This window comes from Dama dama, chromosome 30, assembly GCF_033118175.1.
Source record: "Dama dama isolate Ldn47 chromosome 30, ASM3311817v1, whole genome shotgun sequence".
In the NCBI taxonomy this organism is placed as follows: Eukaryota; Metazoa; Chordata; class Mammalia; order Artiodactyla; family Cervidae; genus Dama; species Dama dama.
Window position 1 is genome coordinate 69,680,277 of NC_083710.1, and position 25,032 is coordinate 69,705,308.

General features: G+C 37.4%; 1 protein-coding gene across 1 annotated transcript in view; it reads left to right on the plus strand.

The window, feature by feature from the left end:
* The window catches only part of GPC6 (glypican 6), a 1,190,689-nt gene that overhangs the window by 813,252 nt on the left and 352,405 nt on the right, over window positions 1-25,032 (plus strand). The window contains exon 4 of the mRNA XM_061133003.1: window positions 831-996. Coding sequence (XP_060988986.1) covers window positions 831-996 — 166 coding nt within the window. The remainder of the gene's footprint in view (window positions 1-830; window positions 997-25,032) is intronic.

The window sequence follows — 25,032 nt, forward strand, 5'->3', positions numbered from 1 at the left end:
GGTCCATTCCATTTTAAATATTCTGTCCTCTTAAAAGTCAGATTGGAATTTTCAGTGAGTCTAAAAAAGACCTGATTGGTTTAGAATTGATTAACTTAGAACCATTCACTGCTTATCGTATTCGAGGCAAATAGCACTTCATTATAGGTGGATTAGTAGCTCCTCTGAATTGCTGCAAGAATTTCTCTTCATAGTCAACCCTGGATCCATCTTCCAAAGTTCCCAGAACTGCAAAGCTTCAGATGCCTGAAGATGATGTCTTGGCAGTTCCACTGCTTCTCAACAGGCCTGGATCTCAGAAATCCCAGACAAGTTGATATTGATCCTTTATAAAAAGTTATGTACAAAGGAAGTGTATCTGCCAACCTCCTTTAGAAACAGGGTCAAATAACCAGTTGGAAAATTTTCCAAAGGTGTCACATTAAACTTTAATAATACCTTCATTTTTATGGGGCTGTTAACTTTGGAAATTGCTTTCACATGCATTATCTCATTGCATGTTCTATTTCATTGAAACAGTGTCTAGGTTTTAGGGCTAAATTGCAATGACATAGATATCAAAATGTTGGCAAGGACAATTCAAGAAAAATGATTATTCCTATACTGAACAGAAGTATTAAAGAGGAATTGGCTGACTTCATGATTAAGTACTGCAAAGGACTAAGATTCTAATGGCTCCTTTAGCCTGCTGCCCAGCTGTTGAAGGTTTATCAGAGCCATTTCACTGTTCTGTTTTGTTTTTCGTTTTCAAGGAGAAAATGAGTCACTTCTTTTTTGTCCCCTTCCATCCTTCTTATTCCTGATTTTTTTTTTTCCCAATAAATCTTTAGGTCAGCCCAACCCCAGGCTGCATCCGTGCCCTCATGAAGATGCTATACTGCGCTTATTGTCGAGGACTCCCCACTGTGAGACCATGCAACAACTACTGCCTCAATGTCATGAAGGGCTGCCTGGCAAATCAAGCTGATCTCGACACCGAGTGGAACCTGTTTATAGGTAAGAAGCATCCCCATGGATTCAAGCAGAGGGATGTGAGGATAGCAGGTGTTCATGGGGCCTGATGGGCAGGTCCAAAGTGGTGATGACTTGTAGAGACTAGGAGGATTGAAACACACAGAGAGAGTGTGTGTTTAGAAAATCATAAATATTATGTTGCATTTTTCTTCATTTTTTTTAATCCTGAAAAATAAGACTTCTTGGTCTATTTTGATGGACAGTCCTGTTGAAGATAGTAGGAGCCAGCTGTATTGCAGTAGCTGATCTGTCTGATGAAGATAGAAGTAATCTTGTTGAATTTCTGGGAGCACCTGTGAGTAAGGGACACATTAGAAAAGAATCTTGTTTTAAGAAAAAGCCCACAGTCCTGTCTCTTTCTTATTGTAGTGTCTCAGCATAATCACAGATATTAGTAAACACTTCCTGCCTTAAACATCTATGGTGAAAATAGCTCAATATTTTTGCTGAAATATGCAGATTTTCTTCCTCAGCCTCCAGAGAAGAATGTTTTCAGCACAGCAGCATGAAACAGCCTTCCCGTCTTTAAAAGGGAGGCGGGAGGGAGGTGGGGGAGTTACAGAGTAGGTCTGTGAATCACTGCTGTGGTCTGGAGATGTAGAAACCACTCAGGAGACTGCACTGCCAAAAGATATTTCCCAAATTGCTATCCAAGGATAAAAGGACAAATTTCATAGGCAGGCTTCTCCCAGGAAAATACACAGGCCTTGAAAGAGTAAATGTGTTTTCTCCCCCTCTGTCAAATGGCCTTCAAATAAAAGTAGTTTTCAACTGCATTTACTGGGGTTGCATTGTAACAAGCAGAGTGGGGCCAATAACAGTGGCATTCCTCAGCCTCAGAGGGACTTCATCATTTATGCAACCCTCTAAACTAGAAGTCTTGCGTAAAGCCTTCTGACATCTCAGATTTGGGTAGGAAAGGAAAAAGGTGCATCAGAATGCAAAGAAACCTTAGCAAAAATGTGCAGTCAGCCTTGGCAGAAAAACTCATTAGCTAACACACTGCTTTGCTTATGAAGGCCAAAGAAAATGGTTGTAAAGTTTTAGAAAGATTTTAGAGTGGGTAGATCCAAATGGAAGTAATCTAACAAAGATCTCAGAAATCATTACCGAGAGAATAAATTGACATATTCTACTCTTTCTCTTCAGTGGGAGGACAAAATCTATTTGTATAATCTTGAGTTACTTCATTTGAGAAATGAGGGGGTTTTTAAAAGGTTAATCATTAAGGTACCTTTCTAACCCAAAAAGGTGTGATTCTTTGCTAAGATTTTTGTCCTTTGCTAAGATTTTTGAGAGGAGTATGAATTTTTTAGACACGTAAGCCTGAGCTTCTAAAATATAAGTTTAGATGAATTTTGGCAAAGACGTTCTACCTAAATAATACTAATTTAAAAACACTTGCATCCTTCATTAGCCTACTCAATTCAAAAGGAAAAAGTAATTCAAATGTAGTATATTGGTATAATCATATTATCACTTACATATGTAAAGCCTAAACTGAAACAACTGTATAAATCATTGAGTGGTAAAAGTAAAACAAATCTGTAAGTTAAATGCAAACTATAAATAAAGAAAGTGTAAGGTTACCACATTAAAGTACTCACATCAAGAAATCTAAAAAGGTGTACCTATTAAAAAAAACAGATAGTCTCATAGCATCATCACTTTTGAATCATAAAAATTATTCATACTGTTGGGTTAAAATTGCCATAATGCATAACGCAGTCAAACTGTTTTGGTCAGCTTGCAATTTACTGATGAAAGTAGGCATGTGGATTTTGTTAAATAGAGCAGGACATGATCAAAAATGAGAATATGAGCTTGTTAACTTGTAAGAGCAACAGTGACTTCTTGATTGACATTTTTTCTCAGTGTTGTTGGCTGTTTTAACATGAAACAAATCCTTATACTTCAATCAGCTGGTTTTCCTAGGTGCCAACTTGATGTGAAATGGGATGCCTAAAAAATCATTTGATTTAAAAACTAAAATTTGAACTTTGAAATTTGAATCTATGGGGTTACCTGTGGTGTCTTACCATATGTTTGAAGGGAAGCTGGTAGTTGGGCCTTCATTAATATATTTCATAGCCCTTGCTCCGCTATATCCTTTTTTATTAGTCCTAGAGATCGCTAAGAAAATTCTTCCAATTTTCTTACCTTGGGTTTGGCTGCGGCATTGAGAATTGACCACCTGGATAGACTTATAGGGCAAATTCTGTTCTTGCCAATACTTGTCTGGATGTGAGGTGTGAGTTCACCAACTTATTACATGAATTAGTCAAATGTGCCAAGTCCATTTTCCACACAGATACATCCAAGATGACAGTATTACAGTGTTCACGAATGCAGCAGCAAAGATCAGTGAGCAAATCAGTAATTCAACAAAAATTATATATAATAGCCCCCTCTCTGCTCAGCACCTGCATCCCATCACTCTTAGACTTCCAGTGTCTCGTCATCAAACCCTTCATTCCTGCTGCTGTCAACTGCACGTGCTGTCTCTGTCTGCCACATTAATGTCCTGGTTTATACATTTTATCAGTTGTTTTTTTATTATGTGCTCATCTAAATGGTTAACAATGGCACGCAATCAACCAGCAGTCACAACGAGGATTGAATTGGTGGCACATTCTCATAATCTTTACAATGCCACGAATTAATTGAAAGTGATTTGTGACGATTTAGAATTCAGTTGGTGTCTGCATCATGTCAAAAGAAAGACACTTTGCTGATAAAGTGAAATATTTTAAATGTTCAGGTAAAAACCCCAGTGGTATTCACATTCACTTATGAAGTGCTGCAGTTTTTTTGTTTCTTTTTTTTTAATCCTAGGGAAAAAAATCAGGAGTGCTACTTGTGATATATTTTCATAGTTCTTTAGAAATTTTAGCTCTGTTAAAGTAGGGGAGACCCAGCTCAAAAGATTCTTATTATTATTTAAAAAAGAATTTATTTTTTCCTTCTTTAGGTAAGGAGTTTGTTTTTCTTTTTTTTTTTTAAGTTGCTGGCAGCTTTGAAGAAGATGCTGCCAGCTCCACTGTAGGGTACTTGAAAGCCTGGGTTCTCCTCTCTCTGGAGGTGTCCGCTGCTGCCTAGGTGCATACGGGATTCCCCAGTGCAAAAGCCCAAGCGGGCTTCAACCCACTGTATCTCCCACTTGCTACATCCAAGCCCCCTGCCCCCCTTCCCACAGCCCCCAGGAGCAGAAAGATGTGAGAGTGGCTTTTAGCTGGTTCCCTCTTTGAAACAGTGCAGTAGGAGAATAATTTGAGGGTTCTGACAGTCTCTTTTAGGCACTTACCCCAGGTGTTGCTGTATATTCATAGTCAGCTTATTCTAGCCTGGTTTTTAATGGTTGTCTAAATGCAAAAGGGTTTTCTTGAAAAGTGTTTATGTAAATTAAAATTTCTAGAGGGAAAAAATAAATAAACAAAAATAAATAAAATTTCCTAGAGGGAAACGGATCGTGGACAGAACATGCCATTTCAGTAATATCCTGTGGTTCTTTTGAGTGTTTGGCGTGGATACCAGCATTCCACAGATAAGAACAGTTCCACTGATGAGCAACCACATTGCAGATTACACCTAGCTGGTGAGCACAGAAGTTAAGGCTGAAGTTACATTATATAGCTACAATAGATCTTGCTTCTATTTTAAAATCTAGGATGTGTGGAACAGCCTCCCCCAAACATCTGGTACCTTCTATAACTAGAGAATAGAATAGACTGTGAGAATTAGGGAAAAAAAGTTTTTGTAGGTGAGGAGAGGCACATATTGGTGAGACCAAAGATGGATTCCATGTTGTTCTGTACTTTTTTTAAACACTGAAATGTTTCAGGAGGCTTATTACTATAAATAAAAGGCGAAATTATCTCTATAGTTCCATGTAGAAGTGAGACCTTACCATGTTTTTTTCCCAACACTGGAGCTTAAGGTTTTAGGTTATTCTAGTTTGTAAGATGCTTATAATCTTAACATATTAATTCAAGTCATTATATTGAATAAGCTAGAAACATTTTTTTTTTGCCTTCAGGGAATTGAATATAGTTAAATTAATTATAATCAACTGTGATGAGGTGTTATAAAAATAGAGACTCAGGATCCTAAGTGTCTACTTCTCTGGGGGACTTAACTTCATCTGGGGGTGTCAGAGAAGCCCTAGCTTAATAAGTATAGAATAAAGTACTCATTCTATGACTAAGTATTGAATTACCATTGTCAAACACAATTGATGTTGAGCAGCCATAATACATACAATTGTTACCTTACAGGCTCCAAGTATTAGCAAATCTTTGTGACAGCTTCAATAGGTGTAGCATGATCTATCAGTGGTTCTTAAATACTAATTTGTTTAATTTTTGACATGGTTTATGATCCACTCTCACCACCATTGACATGGACTTGAACTGATAAGATTTGGAAGATGTGTATTCATTTTTGTCCAGAAAAGGTTGAGTTCCCTGATCTATTGATACCCTCCAATGAGAGAGAGACAGAAAGGCAGTTTGTATTTAATTTAGGCCTTTAGGCCTTGCACTCATAGATCAGACAAACCAATGATGTCAAATTCTCTGGGCTTCCTCCTTTCAAACCAACGAAGTCTCAAGACAGAAACCTGGAATGACAACATCAAACATGAAACCTAAGGTAAGTACCACATCTGTGCTAGGCCAAGAGACAATGCAGTGGATTCTATTCATTCACCCTCTCATTCATTCATAAATCTAGCAATGTTTACTGAGTGTCTAGTATGGACCTTGCTCTGATTTAAGCAAGGGAGTCAAGCCAGTAAGAACCTGCCTACTAAGAACATAGCTCAGTTCATGTCTATTGAATGGAGTAAATGAAAACAAGTAGGCAGAGGCATGGAAGGGAATGCAGTAAGAGGCTATTCTGTGTTACTTTGTAGGTCTACTCGTTTAATGGAAGTATGACTAATTCAGTCATTTAAAAAGTGCATATCCCTGGATGAGTGCAGGGATGGCAGAAACAAATCAGGTAATGAGCCTGGTTCTTTCACTGTGACAGCTGCTATCACATTGTAAATTAAAGCCAGCCGCAAGGAAGGTGTGTTAGGTCAGTCAAAGGACTTGTGTCACATTATAAATGGCCACTTGGGGACACAGATGACTTTCTTAGGACCTGCAAGAGTCATTTCACCCTCAAGGTATTTAGTGTATTTGCAACTTTCTATTTGGGGAAAATGTTGCTAGATAAATATGTATCATTTCTTATAAATAAACTTGGGTTCACTTTTTATAAAATAAATGGACTGTGAGATGTTGCATTTCAGAAGGATACAGAATACACACAAGGAAGTATTTCAAGCATTTGTGTAAGATGCTCCTCTTTTAAAGACTTTCTTAAGCATGAAGTCCTATAATATAAATCTGATACTTTTTTTAGTTTTAAAGAATTCTATAGTAAATATGACTCTGGCTGATATATTTAAATCCCATGTCTCAAAAACCTCTAGACCCTAAACATAGAAAATAATTTCAAGAACTGTAGTTAGCAGCAAACTTCCAAGACTTCTTCATCTCTACTTTGTAGAAGACAAGAGCCTATTCAATAAAACAGGCCAGAAACACAGCTCTAAAACTGAAGAACAAAAGTCAAGGCAATTATTGTAGAATCTGATCTCACCATTAGCTACAGAACTTACGTTTGCCCTTGTGCATTCTTAAAAGCACCAAGAAAGATTAAAAAAAAAAAAAAAAGAAAAACAGAATTACTTTATTTTCTATCAGTTGAAATCTAACCCCTCCCAAACCCCTGCCTTCCTTCTATAGTTATTGATTCAACATTTCTCGTTTCTCCTGGACATTTATCATATGCTGTGTTCTCTCTGTAATGCTGGCAGAATGCATAAGCAGTGCTAACTACTCATTGAGAAGGAAAAAAAAAAGAAAGAAAGAAAGAAAACAGTTGGCTGGTACCCAGAAGCCTTTCATGAGCAGCATTTGTTATCAATTTCCTACTTTTGGAGAGTGGTTTTCTTCTGAACTCTACATATGTGAAAATATTGCTATGTGGCACAGTAGGGTTAATGTCTTAAGAGTGGTTTAATGTAGGGGGCGACTCAGCAAACACAGAGAGAAGGAGGCATTTCCCAACCTCTGAACACTTACTATTGCTAATCTTGAAGCAACAACTCAAGGGATTCATGGCACTGCAATTTCCATTCTGAAAGTCTCAAGCAGACTTTCCCATGGATCAAAGCAGGCAAAGCACATGAAACTAAAATTACTTGGTGCAGTAGACAAGTAGTCCTTCTAAGGTATGCATATGTATTTCCTGGGTCCCCAGTGCCAACTTCTATTCATCCATTTCTTCCAGTTCCCACACACTCAACTTCTATACAACTTATAATTGTACTTACTCCATTTCCCACAAATACGATATTCTAGAGTTTCAAGTTGGAATTCATGGTGCAGTATAATATGACACCACCAATGGCCTGCAACAAGGCATATCAATTATTGCAAGTACAACATTCTTTAGGATACAAGATGTTCCATTTACAATGGGAAGTTCACTGAAATACCTCTTCTGCCTTAGCCTGCTCTCCAATTTCTATGAGAACCAGGGACAGAAGGATTTAGTTTACCAGGAGCAAGCCGAGCACATCAAAATGATTGAAAGTGGCTAGAGAATTTCCTTTGTGTTGGCGATTTCACATTTTGCTTTCAATTTCAGTGTTTCCCATAGAAATGGTTTAATTTGATAATTATAACAGAAAGTACTTGTTTTTAATAATCGACATCTGATTTTAGTAATGTGATAGTTTTCACTGTCATGTTTTCAAGTTCAAGCTACAACACAAGATGTCTGGTTTGGGGCATGCCACGAGAAAATATTTGATGATTCTTTACAGTGGAATTCAACAGATTTCAAGTTAAATAGGTCCCAGAAATGCAGACGAAAAATCAAACACTACCATTAGCCCACTGACAGTCTTAGCAATTCCAATTTCAGGAAATAAGAGGAACATGAGGTAGAAAAAAAGGGTTCTGTTGCAGAAACTAGAAAACAAGAAATATAAATAGGGTGAAGTTAGCGAATTGTTAAAGACAACATTAAAACACTGTTGATGCTATGTATAAAATAGATAACTGCTGAGAACCTACTGTATAGCACTGGAAATTCTGCTCAGAGCTCTGTGGTGACCTAAATGGGAAGGAAATCCAAAAAGAAGAGGCTATATATGTGTATGTCTAGCTGATTCTTTGTCGTACAGTAGAAACTAACACAGCATTGTTAAGAAGCTATACTCCAATAAAAATTAATTAAAAAATTAAAATAACACATGATTGCTTACAAATAGTGACCTTATAACAAGTCCTAGGACCACTGTGACCAAAAGTCCTTCATGTGGTGAACAATTTAATGAATAAAGGGAGGAGAGGAGTAAACTCCTAAAATATGCAAATCCCTTTGAGAGTCTTGATTAATAGGGAAAATCTTTATTTTAACCCAAGTAATAGGTCCTTGTATGATGCTGCCATACTTTATTAAAACATCTTAATAATAGTATTGTTAAACCAGGGTACTTGGACTTCATTTCCCATAGACATACCATTTATATTAAATAGATATAATTAGATCTTAAGTAGAAATATATTAGGTATAAATATGTCCTCCAATTGTTCTAAAAGTTCCTTTAATTCATTATTATCTCACAAGTAGAGCTACTGTAGTTCCCTGGTGGCCTAGTAGTTAGGATTCATACTTGCACTGTTATGGCCCAGGTTCCATCCCCAGTCATATAACAGACCCCACAAGCTGTGCAGCCAAAATTAAAAAAAAAAAAAAAAAAGATAGAGCTGCTAATTATGCCTTAATGCTTTATTCGTTTTTCCTCAGGCTTATTTCTTTAACAAATATAAAATACCTCAGTTTGTAAAGAATCTGCCTACAGTGCCAGAGACCTGGGTTCGATCCCTGGGTTGGGATGATCTGCTGGAGAAAGGAAAGTCTATTCACCCCAGTATTCTGGCCTGGAGAATTCCATGGACTGTATAGCCCATAGCGTGGCAAAAAATCGGACACGACTGAGCAACTTTCATTTTCACAAGCTGTGCAGCCAAAATTAAAAAAAAAAAAAAAAAAAGGTAGAGCTGCTAATCACATCTTAATGCTTGTCATTTTTCCTCAGGCTTATTTCTTTTACAATTATAAAAAATCTTTTTGAACTGTTTTCTTTTTATCTTCTTTTCTTTGTGGATTGTTTATCATGAGCAAATACTCCAAGGAACCAGAGGTGAAGCCAGGTTAGAAGAGACGGCCCTAGGAATTATTCTGATGGTTAAAAACATGTTTTCATTGGTTACTCCGAAAGGGAAATTGGTAAAAAATGTCCTTGGGAGTAATTGAAACTTTTGAAATCCTTCATGGTATATGAAAACTGTGAACTGGTAAGTCACTTAAAAATATTGTGTCTACAGATAGGTAGTAAGATAGCCAGAAGAGAATTTAAATTAAAATAGAGCATGAAATATGACTTGTCCTTCAAATAACAGCTTATATATAAATCCCACATAAAAAGATATATCCTTGATTTTTTTTTCCTTTGCATGGATTTAAACAATTTGCTACACTAAGAATTTCCTTTATTATAACCCCTGAATAAGTGAAAATTAGAAAGAGAAGTGAAAAAATAAGCCAGTGAATATTTGACATTACCCCAAGAAGAGATATAAGTATCATATTTTCATTCTTTAAAGTGCTGGGATCTTCTAGAAAGATAACACTGATAATTAATGTCAAAAAAAACCCCAAAAGACAAAAACAGCAAAAACCCAGACAGTATTCACCTCTAAAATCTCAATGCTCAGGAAATTAACTGATTTAGTGAGAGACCTCAAAATAATATCAAGTGGGATGAATAAGCTAATAGATGTAATAGAGTTTTGGAAGTAGCAACTATCACCTCTTTGGCCGCCAGAGTTGATGTGGTTTTGAGATTGACTAAGTCAGAAAGTGACTCCTGTCTTACCTCAGCCCTATATCTATCACAAGTAACTTCATACTAGCTTCAAAAAGTAAGGTCTCCATTGGAAGCAGAATCACTCTTCTGTAAGAGAGTTTACTGACTTCAAGAAAGGGAGTTTTCTGAGAATCCATGACAATCAGCAGGTGAGGGCAGTTTGGAGTTCTTGATCTTAAAACTTATGCATATGGCTCCTGGTTTTCTAAATTCAAAGTCTTAAACTTTTTTTTTTTAGATGAGTTCTTTATCTTACCGTAGTTTTGTGTTCCAAATTCTTCTGGGTTAACATAGTCATAGAAATGTATTCCATAGTCCAAAATCTATGTATAAAACCCAACCAGATGGGAAAACCGAAATCAACAATAGTCCTAAGAGTATCCGGAAGGAGTAATTCTACAAACACCAGTACACAGTGCACTTGGAAGGTGTGGATCATGCATAGGAGCTGACTTCTAAAAAGTGATTCCACAAAGTGAAATATATGTATACATACATCCCTTCATTCATGAGCCTTGTAGTATTTTCTATTGAACTGCTATTTCTGAATATAAAATATTTGGCAAGCTCACGGTAACCTAATTTAATATATGTCTAATACTACCATTTATTGGTTGAGATCCACATATATACTCCTCAGGGGTGTCTATGAGAGGTTGAATGTTGAAGTGTGTCTTGCTACTTACCTGTGATTATAGTATCCAATTCTAAAATTATGAGAGAGTTGTAAGAAACTTTATTCCTCTTTTTATATGGTTCTTGGTTCCATTTGGAAAACATGACATACATAGCAATAAAAGCTAACAGATATTGGACATTTACTTTCTATCAGGCAATACTGTAACCATTTTACCCTTTTAATCCATATGATAGCCATATTAAGTAGTCAATATTATGATTTCCATTGTACAGATAAGTGACATTTCCAAGGTCATACAACATGTAAGTTGCAACTATCAGGTTTTGGTTTCAGAGCCGAGGTTTTACTGTTTAGGAAGTAACTCTGAGTCTCTGGCTATATGAATTGAGGTGGGAAATATTGGGAGAACTTGAGTATTTACTATAGTGAGCACTGTCCGATGGAATTTTTTTGCATCAATAAAAATAGTCTATGTCTGAGCTGCCCAACATAGTAGCTAGCCATATGTAGCTACTGAGTACTGTAACTATGTCTAATGAGACTGATCAGTTGAATTTATATTTTATTTTGATTAATTTAAGTTCAGTCACATGTAGCTTTTGAGCACTTAAAATGTGACTAATATGTCTGAGGAACTAAATTTCTCATTTCATTAATTTAATTAATTTAATCACTGTAAGTGGGTAATGGTTATGCTATCCGACAAGTTTAGACCATTGAAATATCTATAATTTCCATCATGTAGCTCAGCTTCTGAATACGTCTAATTCTCTTCAAAGAAGTGTGCAATTAGATGCCTTTTTGTGCTTAGATCAAGACTGGGCATATAGTAGATACAAAAGAAGTGAAAGCTGTACTCCCCATTCCTGAGAAATTGTAATTTTCCAAAGAGATGCCATGTATGCTTTCAAAGTGGGAGTTTAATTAAGTGCATAGTTATGAGCAGTAGTCCTTGAATCACTACATGAGTTTGAATCCTGTCTCCACTGTATATTATTATGTGTGACTTGAAGAACATTATTTAACCGTCATAAATCTCCAGGTGTTTTCTCATCAATAAACTGGAGATAATAGAACCCACCTCTTAGCTTTGTGAGAATGAAGCTAGATAATGCATCTGAAGGATCAGAAATGTCCGCAAACATAGCATGGAAGGAGAAGCCATGTGGGTTTCCATTGAGGTGAATAACCTATGTAGGTATGAGCAGAAAATAGAAAGCAACAGAGTAGGCAAGGAGACAGTAGAAGATCAAGGTAAGTAAGTCCACCATGTACCAACCTTCAAGTTACAAACTTTCAAAGATGAGACCATGCATTTCATCAGCGTCAGGTGTGCGTGAAATTGCAGCTTGCCCTCCATCTCCTACTGCTGACCATCCTTCAGCTCCACCATCTCCCACCTTTGCACCATCCTCCAGTCAGTAACTCTTTTCGCCTCTTCACCCGATGCCAGCCCCAGTATGCCAGCAGCTGTACTGTACTACTGTACCTTTCAAGGTACTGTACTCTAAGATTAAAAATGTCTTCCCTACTTTTGTTTGTGTTTTATGTATTATTTGTGCAAAAAGTATTATAAATCTATTACAGTATAGTACTTTATAGCCAATTGTGTTACTTGGATACCTAGGCTAACTTTGTTGGACTTACAAACAAATAGGATTTATGAACATGCTCTTAGAACAGAACTTGTTCATATGTAGGGGACTTGCTATACTAGAATCATGCATACAAAAGAGGTAACCAGGGCAGGCAGGCCAAAAAACAAAGGGAAAATGGTAAGAGGATAGTTAATCAGAAAGAATCAAAGTGGACAAGATTAGAGAAAGTGCACTTCATCACACAAGCTTCCTCTTACCCTGTTTCTGGATTTTCCTTAGCTCCTGGGAGGCAGAATCCATCCCAGCAGAGAGGGCCTTGCTCTTGCTCAGATGAATAAGAATCTGTTGACACTAAGATGGAAAAAGAGTGGTGCAGAGATAAGAATAAGCATGATGTGCTTAAGTGCTTGCGAAGAAACCAGGCAAGCTGATATAGACATACTTGCTGGCTATACTGGAAGGTAGGTGGGATTGGTCAGGCCTGGATGGCTCAAGCTTTGAAAGTCAGTCAAATACTTGACTTTCTTTTGTCTTGTAGGCAATGACAAGTCACAGGACATTTTCATCCAAGGAATAGCAGGGTCTAAGCAATAATTTGGCATGCGAGTAAAGGATGGATTCAGATGAATGAGACCAGTGGTAGCGAGACAGTCACTGAAATGGGGCATAGAAGGAGAAAGGAAGACAGTGCTAATGATAGAAGTGAAAGTAAAAAATTATAGGACTTCATGTCTAAATATAGGCAACTAAAGAGAGGGTAAAGAAAGAAACACATCAGATTTGACTAAGACAAACACATGAAAGAAAGATGATACTGTCGGCCAATAGAAAAGCTACCTTGGAATATGACAAACATGGATTTCTTCCATCTCTTTAAAACCTTGCTGGACTTGAGAAACAGTGGTACCCAAAATAGGAATGTCCCATTGGATGCTGAAAATAGTAGTGTTTTGTGTTCTTTGAACAGGAGACAAGAATGCCAAGAACCATTGGAGGGTTTCCACTCCAAACGATTCTGTAGCCAACTTCTCTACTAAACTCCATCAGATTGTTCCCAGAATCCCCTCTCCTGGGCACCACACAGGTGCCTACATGTTCTTCCCCTGTGAAATTATACTCTCTTTACCTCTAAACGTTAAACATTTAACAGCCTGCTCATCAGTATGAATTCTCAGAATGAGTCTTTATCTGTACCTACTCACTCTGCAACCTCTTTAATTAAGTGTAGTTAGAATGTTATCTGTGCAAATATGACAGTGCTTAACAGAATGTTACAATGAAGACTTGCCTTGATCAGTTCTCAAGATATGTGTGCATGCTAAGTTGTGTCCAACTCTTTGCAACCCTATCGACTTCAGCCTGCCAGGCTCCTCCATCCATGGGTTTCTCCAGGCAAGAATACTAGAGAGGGTCACCTTGCCCTCCTCCAGGAGATATTCCCAACCCAGGATCGAACCCACATCTCTTACATCTCCTGCATTAGCAGGCAGGTTCTTTACCACTAGTGCCACCTGGGAAGCCCCAAGATACATTTTCTCATTACTCAGGAACCCTTTGATGGTCATATTTATCATATATATATTGAGATTTTGTAGTGGCAGTCAACCCAAGAGTAAATTTATTTTCTATTGGCTTTGGCTTTTGCCTTTCTTAGCACATGAAAACTAGGGTCACCTAGTTTTTTGGTCACCTCCAAGTTCTGAATTTCATGTTGAAGCGTGAAATTCATTAATTTTACAAAAAGCTTGCCTCTGGGGCACTCGTTTCTTTCAGTGACGAGAATGCCCTGTATTAGAAAACAACCCCTTACTTCACTGCATGCCTTACAGCACAGCTGACACCAATGAAAACAACATGTAAGGACTAATGTAATCTATTAATGGGTTTCTGAACATGGAGTCCATCCAAGGAGCAAGACAAGCACACACAATGCAGCTTTTGCAATGCAGCATTGGAAGGAGCAGTGAGATTTTTTTTTTTTTTTGAATCTCATATTGCCAAGTTACTGATTTAAGAATGCCCTAGAGTATAAATTATTTCACCAAACCTCTATAGTGACTTTTGTCGAATGCCTTCTGCTTAGCCCATTAAAGGTGAAAACCATGAAATATTATTTGATTTGTAACCCAAGAAAATGCCTTAAAACCACCTGTCCCTCTTTGGAAAGCTGCCAGAATAAAGTGAGAGGAAAGGTTGCGCCTGAGAACAATAATTGGAGGTTGCAGCATGTGGCTCCGATCAAAGGTTGAGCCCATGGCTGTATGCAGGCTTCCAGTCTCTTTGGAAGGATTTCCATTTGTTTTTCTTAACCCACATAGGAGTCCTGGGTTTTTAGGTCAATGTTGCAAACAGTTTAATAGTGGCCATACAACATTTAAAATAAAAAACCTGACAATGAATTGTGCTGAATTGTTATTGTTTTCCTTTGAATTTGGAGAGGTTAGTTTCAGTATACATTTAATTTCCACGTGGAATTGGTAGATATTAAATTCCACTTTTCCTGAGTGCCTTGTATGACAAAACCCACTGAAATGTGAAGTAATTAGCCTCCAACTAATAAAAAAAAAAAAAAAAGAAAGAAAAAAAGAAAATCACTTCAATTCTGCTGTGTTATCTATGGATTCCTATCCATTTAATCGGTGATCACTGGCTTCAGATTGCTTGTGTTCATCACAAACTTATTAAATTAACCATTAACATATAAGATAAGAAAAGTTGAATTTAAAGCTACAGCCAAGCATTTTTTAAGATGCAGAAACCTACAGTTTGGAAAAGCAAAATCATAAACTTTAAGGCTCATTTGGCAAATTGATTATAAGATAAAAATCAAATTTTTTATGTGAAACTTCTTAATCTGACAGAGAAGCGTGAGAGATGCTATGGCAGTTCAGGAACATGCCTGTGATCCCTCTGATTAACTGTGTCTATTTATACAGGAATGCAGCAGTAATCTGTGCTAATTATTACCTTCTAGAAGGCATCCAGGAGCTTATTTAAGATTTAGGCTTGCCTTTTTATTGAGCAGTTACTTATAGTCTGTCAGGTAATGTTCTATCTGATATTTTTATGCTTTAACAAATGAGTCATAATTAGTGCGTCACTGTTGCATAGAGTGTTTCTCTATTTCATTTAAGTATCTTTACATTCTCCTGAACACACAAAACTCTTTCTTTGTTGATCATGTAAAGAGACACTTGAGCCTAAGCCTTTAGCTGAATGAATAAAATTACAAATTAGAGGATCTTACTTATAAGGAGATTAATATATGTATACGCATTAAGCTTAACAAGTGGGTTTTATATACTAGGAACTATGGTGAAGAAATGGCTTTACAAATGGTTATTCTCTGGCCTTGATCTGCCTGAAATCAAATTAGTTTTTAATATTTATTTTGAAATAATTTTTAACTTACAAAAAAGTTGCAAAAATAGTACAACTCACATATACCCTTTATTCATCTTATCCTAATGTTTCAGTTCAGTTCAGTTTAGTTGCTCAGTCATATCCTACTCTTTGCAACCGCAGGACTACAGCACGCCAGGCTTCCCTGCCCATCACCAACTCCTGGAGCTTACTCAAGCTCATGTACATCAAGTTGGTGATGCCATCCAACCATCTCATCCTCTGTCGTCCCCTTTTCCTCCTGCCTTCAATCTTTCCCAGCAGCAGGGTCTTTTCAAATGAGTCAGTTCTTTGCATCAGGTGGCTAAAGTATTGGGGTTTCAGCTTCAGCATCAGTCCCTCCAATGAATATTTAGGACTGATTTCCTTTAGAATGGACTGATTGAATCTCCTTGCAGTCCAAGGAACTCTCAAGAGTCTTCTCCAACACCACAGTTCAAAAGCATCAATTCTTTGGCGCTCAGCTTTCTTTATAGTCCAACTCTCACATCCATACATGACTACTGGAAAAACTATAGCTTTGACTAGATGGACCTTTGTTGGCAAAGTAATCCTAATGTTAGCAACATACTTGTATAACGATATAGTACAATAGTTAGAACCAGGGAATTAGCACTGATAACCATAACCAAACTGCAGACCTCATTCTAATTCCATGAGTTTATCTTTTCCATGTTTCAGATCTCAATTCAGGGTCCCACATGCATTTAGATGTCTTGTCTCCTCATTCTCCTGCAAATCTGTGACAGCCTGTCAACTTTGCTTGTCTTTTATCATCTTGACACTTTCATTGAGGACCAGTAGTTATTGAGCAGATTTATTCTCAAATAATATTTTTTAATGTTGGGGAAACATTTTTATTGTTTCCTAAACCCTCATAATGTGTCTGGACTTCATCTCAAATGTTTTCCCATAGTAGGATTCTGAGAAATAAGTAGGAGCATATGAAGAGTACTGTAATTACTGCAATTATGGAAAAGTAATTTACTGGCTATATAAATTGAGCAGATTTCAAATAGAGTAGATAGGCCATAAAAAGTGAGAAGGATATTGAAAATAAATATTTTGGGAGCTGGGAAATTGCTGGTTAAATGCACATACCAAATGTAAATGTTTTGCTAACATTTGTATAATTTAGTTTCTTAAAACTAAAGCCATAAAGTTTTTTTTTTAATTAAAAAAAAATCAAGTAGATGCCAAGATGATCAAGTGTTGGCAGACATCATTCTTCCTCTTGTCTATCTGGTAGATATGAGATACCTAAAAAAATTTCATTTTGTGATAACTTGGTTAAAATTAAGTAAAAAAAAAAATTAGCAGAATTCTTTCTAAATTTATATTAGTTAAAGCCCATTTAGGAATGAATCATTGTGGAAAGTGGTGAAATATTTAAAAGAGGTGGGAAGCATGATAGAGGGAAAGGTCACAGAATTTGACTCTAGAAAGACCTAAGGTAAAGGCCCAACTCAGCCACTTGTTAGTTGTCCGGAAATCAGCAGCCTCCAACATTCATGAGTTCTTGTATTAAAACCAGATGTTTTTCTAAGAAAATAGCCCTATCCTCAGGTATGCCCTGCATCAATGCCATGTTCCCATCTGCTCAAGCAAAACCTCCCATGGGGCCTGTAAGTTTCAGAAGGGGATGTCAGAAACACGAATTTCCTGTATTAACAACAGCAAGTTCTTCTCCATTGTTTTATTTAATCATCAAAACAGTCCTAACAGACAGGTGAAATTATTGTTCCCTTTTTATAAAGCAGGAAAGCGAGCCTCAGAGAACTCCAGGTCACGCTGCCCTGAAGTGGTAGAACCAGGGTGCCAGGCCAGGTTTGTCAGAAGCCAAGCCCATGTTTTTAACTGGTAGTCTATGTCAGCGAGGCCTGCTGCTGTCCATGGAGTCGCAGAGAGTCGGACACGACTGGGCGACTCAACAACTATGCCACTCACCCAGAGGAGTGCCAGAGAAAACAGATCTACTGTCAATCACAGACCTAGAATAACTGGTCCCTACAGCCATCCACAGCAATCACTATGAACTCACTTCTTAATTTGGCTTTTGAACAAAAAATAACGTCAATAAAATATTGCACACAACCACTTAACCTTTCAGCTTGGATAAGATATTCTTCTGAATTATAAGGCTGACACTGGGCTGGGCTGTATCACTTTTAATGCTTGTGGAATTGTTTCTATGAAACTATACTTACAGTCTGACCAGCAGTCTGCAGTTGAAGGTGTTATAAGAACCATTTGGCAAATACTGTTTATTGCACTTGTACAAGGTACCTAGAATAGTCGAATTCATAGAGTCAGAAAGTATGCTGGTAGCTGCCAGGGGCCCACAGGTGATGGGGGTTGGGAGGTAGGTGAGGAAGGGGGATGGGGAGTTGATGTTTAATGGGGACAGAGTTTCAGTTTAGGAAGGTGAAAAATTCAGGATATGGATGATGGTGAGAATTTCACAACAATGTAAACATACTTAATGCCACTAAACTGTATAATTAAATATGGTTAAAATAGTATGTTTTATATTATGTGACTTTTGCTTCCCTGGCAACAGCTGGTTAAAGAATCTGCCTGCAATGCAGGAGACCTTGGTTTGATACCTCGGTTGGGAAGATCCCCTGGAGAAAGAAACAGCTACCCATTCCAGTATTCTGGCCTGGAGAATTCCATGGATTGTATAGTACATGGGGTCGCAAAGAGTTGGACACGACTGAGTGACTTTCACAATTAAAAAAAAAAAAGCATTAAAAAAGAACCATCTGGGTTGAGCTCACTACTGAACTGAAAGTGGAGATGCCCTGGGAAAAGTATCCCACTCTTTCATGCAGGGTCCCCTTTAATTGATTCAAACAATGAGGCAAATCTAGTTCCTAAGCGACTAGTTTAATTTCATCTGTTGGAAAATGTAATTATCATGAACAGTCATTTCCCCCTGATTCCTTTGACCCATCGATTGTCAGAGCAGCCCACCTGTATTTCATGTAACATGGAAGTTTTATTATTACATCATATCCTTGGAGTCACCTAATTTTTTTTACTTTTTTGGATTTCTCCTTTATTTATGTTCTTTTCCTGTGTTTCTGTGTCAATATGCAGTTTACAGTTTTCAACGAGGTTAATTTTAAATAAACCTACTCTCCATTCCCTTGGGCAAGTTCCTTAAGCTTTCTGAATCTTGGTCGTTTCTTAGATGTCAGGATAAAAGTAGTGTGTGCAAAGTATGTGATATAATGCAACTTGGTGATAAAGAGGAACTATAGATTGCCAACCCTAAGAAGTTGAAGGACTGTATTTCTTCAAACAAGTTTAAAAGTGAGAAAGGAACTTAAAATCTGTAGTGATATTTGAGAAAATAGAATTCTGAATTAGATTATTGTTAATCTATCAGAAGAGTGTTAATAATCACAGAAGTCTGATCAGGAGTCCAAGCACAAGTTCCTTTATTTCTGAGTACCCAGGGGAAGGCTGGTCCCCTGGTGGCTCAGATGGTAAAGAATCTGCCTGCAATGCAGGAGACCTGAGTTCGATCCCTGGTTCGATCTCTGGAGAAGGTAACGAACTCCAGTATTCTTGCCTGAGGAATTCCATGGACAGATTAGCCTGACAGACTACAGACCATGGGGTTGCAGAGTCAGACAGGACTGAGTGAGTAACACTTTCACCTTCACCCAATAGATACACCTTGATATGCCACTGAGTATTGTTAAAATGTGGTGTTATTCTTGGATAACATTAAGGGATTTAACAAATGAGGAAGCAGTACTAAGAATTGCTAAATACCACAAATTGCCAAATAACAAATAAGCAATAAAATATTACTGAAATATTTGAATACGTTGCTCCCCATAGAGCTCTGAGCTATGGGCAAATGTGACATAGTAGGATCTCAGCCTGTTAGTCCAAGGCTGTGTGTTGAATATACACTGTGTAGAGAATAAATTCACCATCTTACAATCAGTAACACCCTTTTTTCCTTTCTATTCAGTATTCTTTTGTTTTCCTTACCCAGGAAGTAACATGAAAGTGATTAGACCAGTATTCCCAGATCTTCTTTCACATACAAAAACCAAATAGTGTGGACAAAAAAAAATTACATAAAAAATTTCGAGGAGCTTAGTGATTCTTCTACACCAAATAACATGAAATGTGTTTCAGAGTAATATGAGCTGAGAAATTTCCATTTAAATTTGCAAGTGTTGCTGGACATATGCCAATGTGGTAACTACAAATACTGTTTATAATACAGAAAACTGTTTTGCAAGGTGTAATTGGTCTTTGCCAAAAAGATTTAATCAGCATTACTTGAAGGACTCTTTAAATTATCATACCAGATGTCAGTAAAATATAAACCCGGCACATTTAGAGAACATTTTGTTTATCGACGTTTCTTCATTGAATTCTCAACAAGTCAAGAAACTAATGGAGCCTCTGAGTTTAAGTGTTTGGCCAAAGCACATGACATCTGACTCCAAATCCACAGTTCACAGATAATCCCTAAATTTAGTTAAAGCGTTTTTGAGATAAATATTTATTTCACAGATTTATTTCCAATACAAAGGGAAGTAACACTGTTGAGAAATACTTTAAATTTTTCTTCTGGAAAAGTTGGCAATTTTTTAACTCATGGTTAAAAAAAAAATTCACAAGTAGAAATAAACAAGTTTGTTTTGAGTCATTAGTAGGAATAGAAGAAAGATACAGCGCTGTGGAAAAACATAGAGACTATTAATAAGTGAAAAAGGAAAAGATGAGAAGCTTTTTTTTCACACCTTTGGGCTTTAGAATATTACAAGGGCCTGGGATAAGAAAAACAGATACTATTGAGTGAAAGAAAGAATGGTTATAAATATATTTCTGCAAACCTGGGAAGAGCCATAAGAATGAAATGGTTGTGTCAAGAATAGCAGTTGATTAAGAAATGGCATTGATTTTTCCATAGTTCTAAAGGCAGAGAAATCAGAAACCAGGATAAATGAAGTTAGTGTAGGGTGACATAGGAAAAGTCTGACTTGCAAGAAGAAAGAAAGGGAAGACATTGAGAGTGAGTAGTGAATGCCCTTTGCTTTCTCTCGGAGGACTATTTACCCATTGGCTTCCAAACTAATTATTAATTTACTAAAGCCTCATTAGCCATTTCCTCTATGCTTGGCACTGAGCTAGGCACCATGGGACCAAGGAGAAAAAAATGAAACAAACAAACAAAACCCAGAAATCACAGTATCAGGGATCTTAGAGCTTTGTAGGGGGGCTGGATAAACAATGGTCTCTCCCAAGAGGAAGAGTTTGTGTCTGCAGCAAGTTGTTCGGCTGAGCAGGAGACAACAGGGAGAAGACAGTGAGCATGTTCTTAAAACACCTTCTGACTTGTCTCCTACTGCTGTCTCTCTTAGCACCTTCCAACCCTAAACCTTCTGTCTTTTACACTGCACGTTCTGAGTTTGTCTAGACCTACTCTGGTTGGTATTTCCTCTGTATCTTTGATTCTCTGCTCCCCTCTGATGTATATATCAGATATATATATATACATATATATATATGTATCTATCTATAACATATAAAAATATAAATATAATAAATAATACATATTAAATAAATACTAAATAAATATAAATATATTTATATGATAAATATAAATAAATATATATTTATATGATATATAAAATATTATATATGTGTGTATATATATATTTGCTGTCATCACTGTGGTCTCCCCTCACTGACCCTAGCAGAGTACTCACCATATTGTGGAATATATAATATATAATATATATAATATATATATAATATATAATATATATAATATATAAAATATTATATATGTGTGTATATATATATATTTGCTGTCATCACTGTGGTCTCCCCTCACTGACCCTAGCAGAGTACTCGCCATATTGTGGATTGATTAATTCATAACTATGAACAGGCATTTACTGACTTAAGCATGGCTTGTGCAGATTGAGAAAATCAAAGATGCCCTGTGGAGACTTAGAGAATGAACTTACGGTTACCAGAGGGGAAGGGTGCTGGGAAGGGATAGTTAAGGATTGGGGATGGTCATGTACGCACTGCTATTATTTGAAGTGGATAACCAACAGGCACCTACCATGTAGCACAGGGAACTCTGTTCGCTGTTGAGTGGCAGCCTGGATGGGCGGGGAGATTAAGGGGAGAATGGATACGTGTATATGTATGGCTAAGTCCCTTAGCGGTTCACCTGAAACCATCACAACATTGTTCATCGGCTATACTTCAGTGTGAAATCAAAAGTTTAGTAAAAGAAAGATACCCTGTGATAATGACCTGCAATTTGTGTATGATACGTGGGATCTGGCTGAAGCAAGCAACACTATAAGAGCCATGTCCAGTTCTCTTTCAACACGCAGTCCTCCTGCTGTTCCTCAAACCCCCAGGTATGTTCTCACCTCAGCACCCTCACGCCTGCTGTTCCCTTTTTGCGTACTGTTCTTCCTGCAGATAACCACACAGCAGGCCCCCTGCAAAATACACCTTCTCAGAAAGGCTTTCCCTTGTCACTTGACTTAAAGTTTTAACCATTTTCCTTCCAACCATTCATATTCTGCTTCTCTCCTTAATTTATCAGAGTGTATTTTACAGATCTGTTTGTCTGGTTAGGTGTCTTTGGTCAATCTCAGCAACTAGGGAACTTTGTTTTCCTGTGTTTTCGGTTCCATTCCCAGCAAAAATTCCTGGCACGTAGTAGAGCTGAATAAATCATTGTTAAATAAATTAATGAATCATAGAGTACTGTTAGCGTCTGCTTTCTCCTCCATATTGTGGATTGTATAACACTTGCCCTGCCTACATGACAGATCATTATAAAAATCAGATGAAATTATAGGTGTGTGTATGTGTTTGAAAAACCATAGTGCTTTCTATGATACAATATTAATAGTAGTATTAGTATCATTATCGTCAATATCATGGTAATTTTCTACTCTCATTGATCGCCTAGAAGGTTTCTAATTGTTCTCTTGGCATTGTATGCTGGTCTAGAATGTACCACCATAACATCATGAAACAGTCAGTAGCAGAAGCTAACCTGTGGAGGGGGTAGAAATAACGTGCCCCAGCCAGCAACTGTTGCTCTGGAACCAATGCTAAGCCCCCATGATGGCCTTCAGAAAGCAGCATGACTTTTCTACTCTCATCTGCTGAGAAAGTCAATATTGCAACCCAACCAGCACTGCAAATGTTATTCATAACCAGCTAGTAACTAGTAGTTTTGTAAATATATCCTATTGGTCTCAAGTTGAGCCAGGTAAATCTAATGTCCATAGTAGACAATCCACAACAGGCATATGAGAAGTAGGTCTTCATTGATTGAAGGCAGGAAATATTTATTTCAATGACACGGAAGTTCTGACCCAAACAGGTGGTATATAAACTGTCTAGATTCAGCCCTAGTTTCTGAAAGTTTTCTGAAGGACTTAAAGCTGAAGGACTTAATGAGGGAATATTACTGGATTGATTACTCTGCCTTAATAATTAGGAGGTCTTAATAAGCTGCTTACAGCTTGTGAAATAGGATTGTTGAAACAGCCATGCTTATTGTGGGCTAATAAAGTCGAAGTGTCAAGTTTTCTAATGCATTGTAGTCTCAGCACAACCCAACTCTTTAAACCTATCTATTATCTGTCCTTTCAAAATCCACTACTGTCACATCTTATTTTAAACAGTGTATCTCACGGGCTCTATTTTTAAAAGTCGATGTGTTTCAACAGCTTGGTATTTCATTTTGCATTGTTTGATGTACATCTTATTTTGAAATTCACTTGTAGACAGATATCCAGATGCATCTAGGAGATGTTGTTTTTTGGATTTTCTCTATAGCAGTCTCTCAACTTGATTTGTAAAGATGCTGAGCTCTTTACAAAAGTAAATATTTGCTTACAAATTCCATACTACGGGATATTTTCAAGTTGTGTATATTAAGGCATACTTAAATAAAAATATAGGAGGTCTTTCTTTAAGTAAAAAAGCATAATAATTATGTGAAATTCAAGGGCTCTTCTTTAGAGCATATAATTGTCCTTAAAAAAAAAAAAATAACAATCTTGCTCATTCTGTGTCACAGTCAACATAGGTTCAAGGAGACTTTTGCCTCATCCTGCAGTTTCACTCCATAGAATTTGGGGATGCAATTGATATAAGCTGTTGAAACAACTTGGAATGAATTTTAGAAATTCTTTAAAGTTTATATTTCTTATTAAAGATGTTATAAGCCCATGAATTATATGAAAAGCTTTTTGATTCAAAGCAGAGTTTCAGTTTAGGAAAGTGAAACCCTCAGGGGATGGGTGATGGTGAGTTGCACAACAATGTGACTGTATTAGCGCCACTGAACTACACAGTTAAATATGGTTAAAATAGTATGTTTTATATTATGTGACCCTGACCACAATGAAAAACGTTTTAAAATATTTCATAGAGAGCTAGGGTACCCACCAGCTGGGATTCTACCAAGCAAGGTGATGGGGATGAAAACAAGAAGAAGCTACAGCTCCTGTACACCGAACTCTCAGTCTAGGGGAGAGAGACACATAAATAGTTAACAACAGCATTGCATTCATCATGCTAAAATCCAGCTACATGTGTTGGAAATGCTTGGGCAAAACAGGTGGGAGTGATTAATGTTACCGAGATGGGGGCAGAGAAGGCTTTTCACGGGAGGTGGTATTTGAACTGGGTCTTGAAATATGAAAGGAAATTGACCAGGCTCTCAGGCAATCTTGTGCATTATAAGCAGAGGGTACAGCAAGCGCAAGGAAATGATGCAGCAAAAGTGCATGACTTGTTTTACAAGTGGTCTCACGGATCCAGAGTGCAGAGGTGGGTGGGCAGGTGAGAGGGAAGGGAGAAAATGCCCTACAGGTTTAATTATTAAAAAATTGCCTGAGCCCAGGTTATGAACTATGTCACATGCCATGCTGTGGGATTGATGTATTTATGCCGTGGAGATCCAAATTTATGCCATGGAGACTGAAATTTATGCTGCAGGACTGGGAAACAATTAATGTACTTAAAATATATCAAACCCACGCACCTCCTTCAAAACGTCTCCCCTAAACCCTTTCAACTGCTGCGTCCCTCAGCGTCTGCTCCACCGAGTTGAGCAGTTAAGTAGTATTACTGATTTGTATATGGTGATTCTTTCTCATTTGTTTCACTCTTCCCCCTTATTTTCATCTTCCAAACCTAGTTTTAAGCTTCTTGGAGGCTTGTCTGAGTCAGGCTGTTAATTATGTGGGTCTTAATGTCACCGACGCTAAGGTCAGAAGTCTTCTTGTTAATGGTTCTCCATCAAAGCTGTATGCCCAGGGGTCTCTGGCTCTTTGGGGTCTCATGGGATCCCTTAGGAG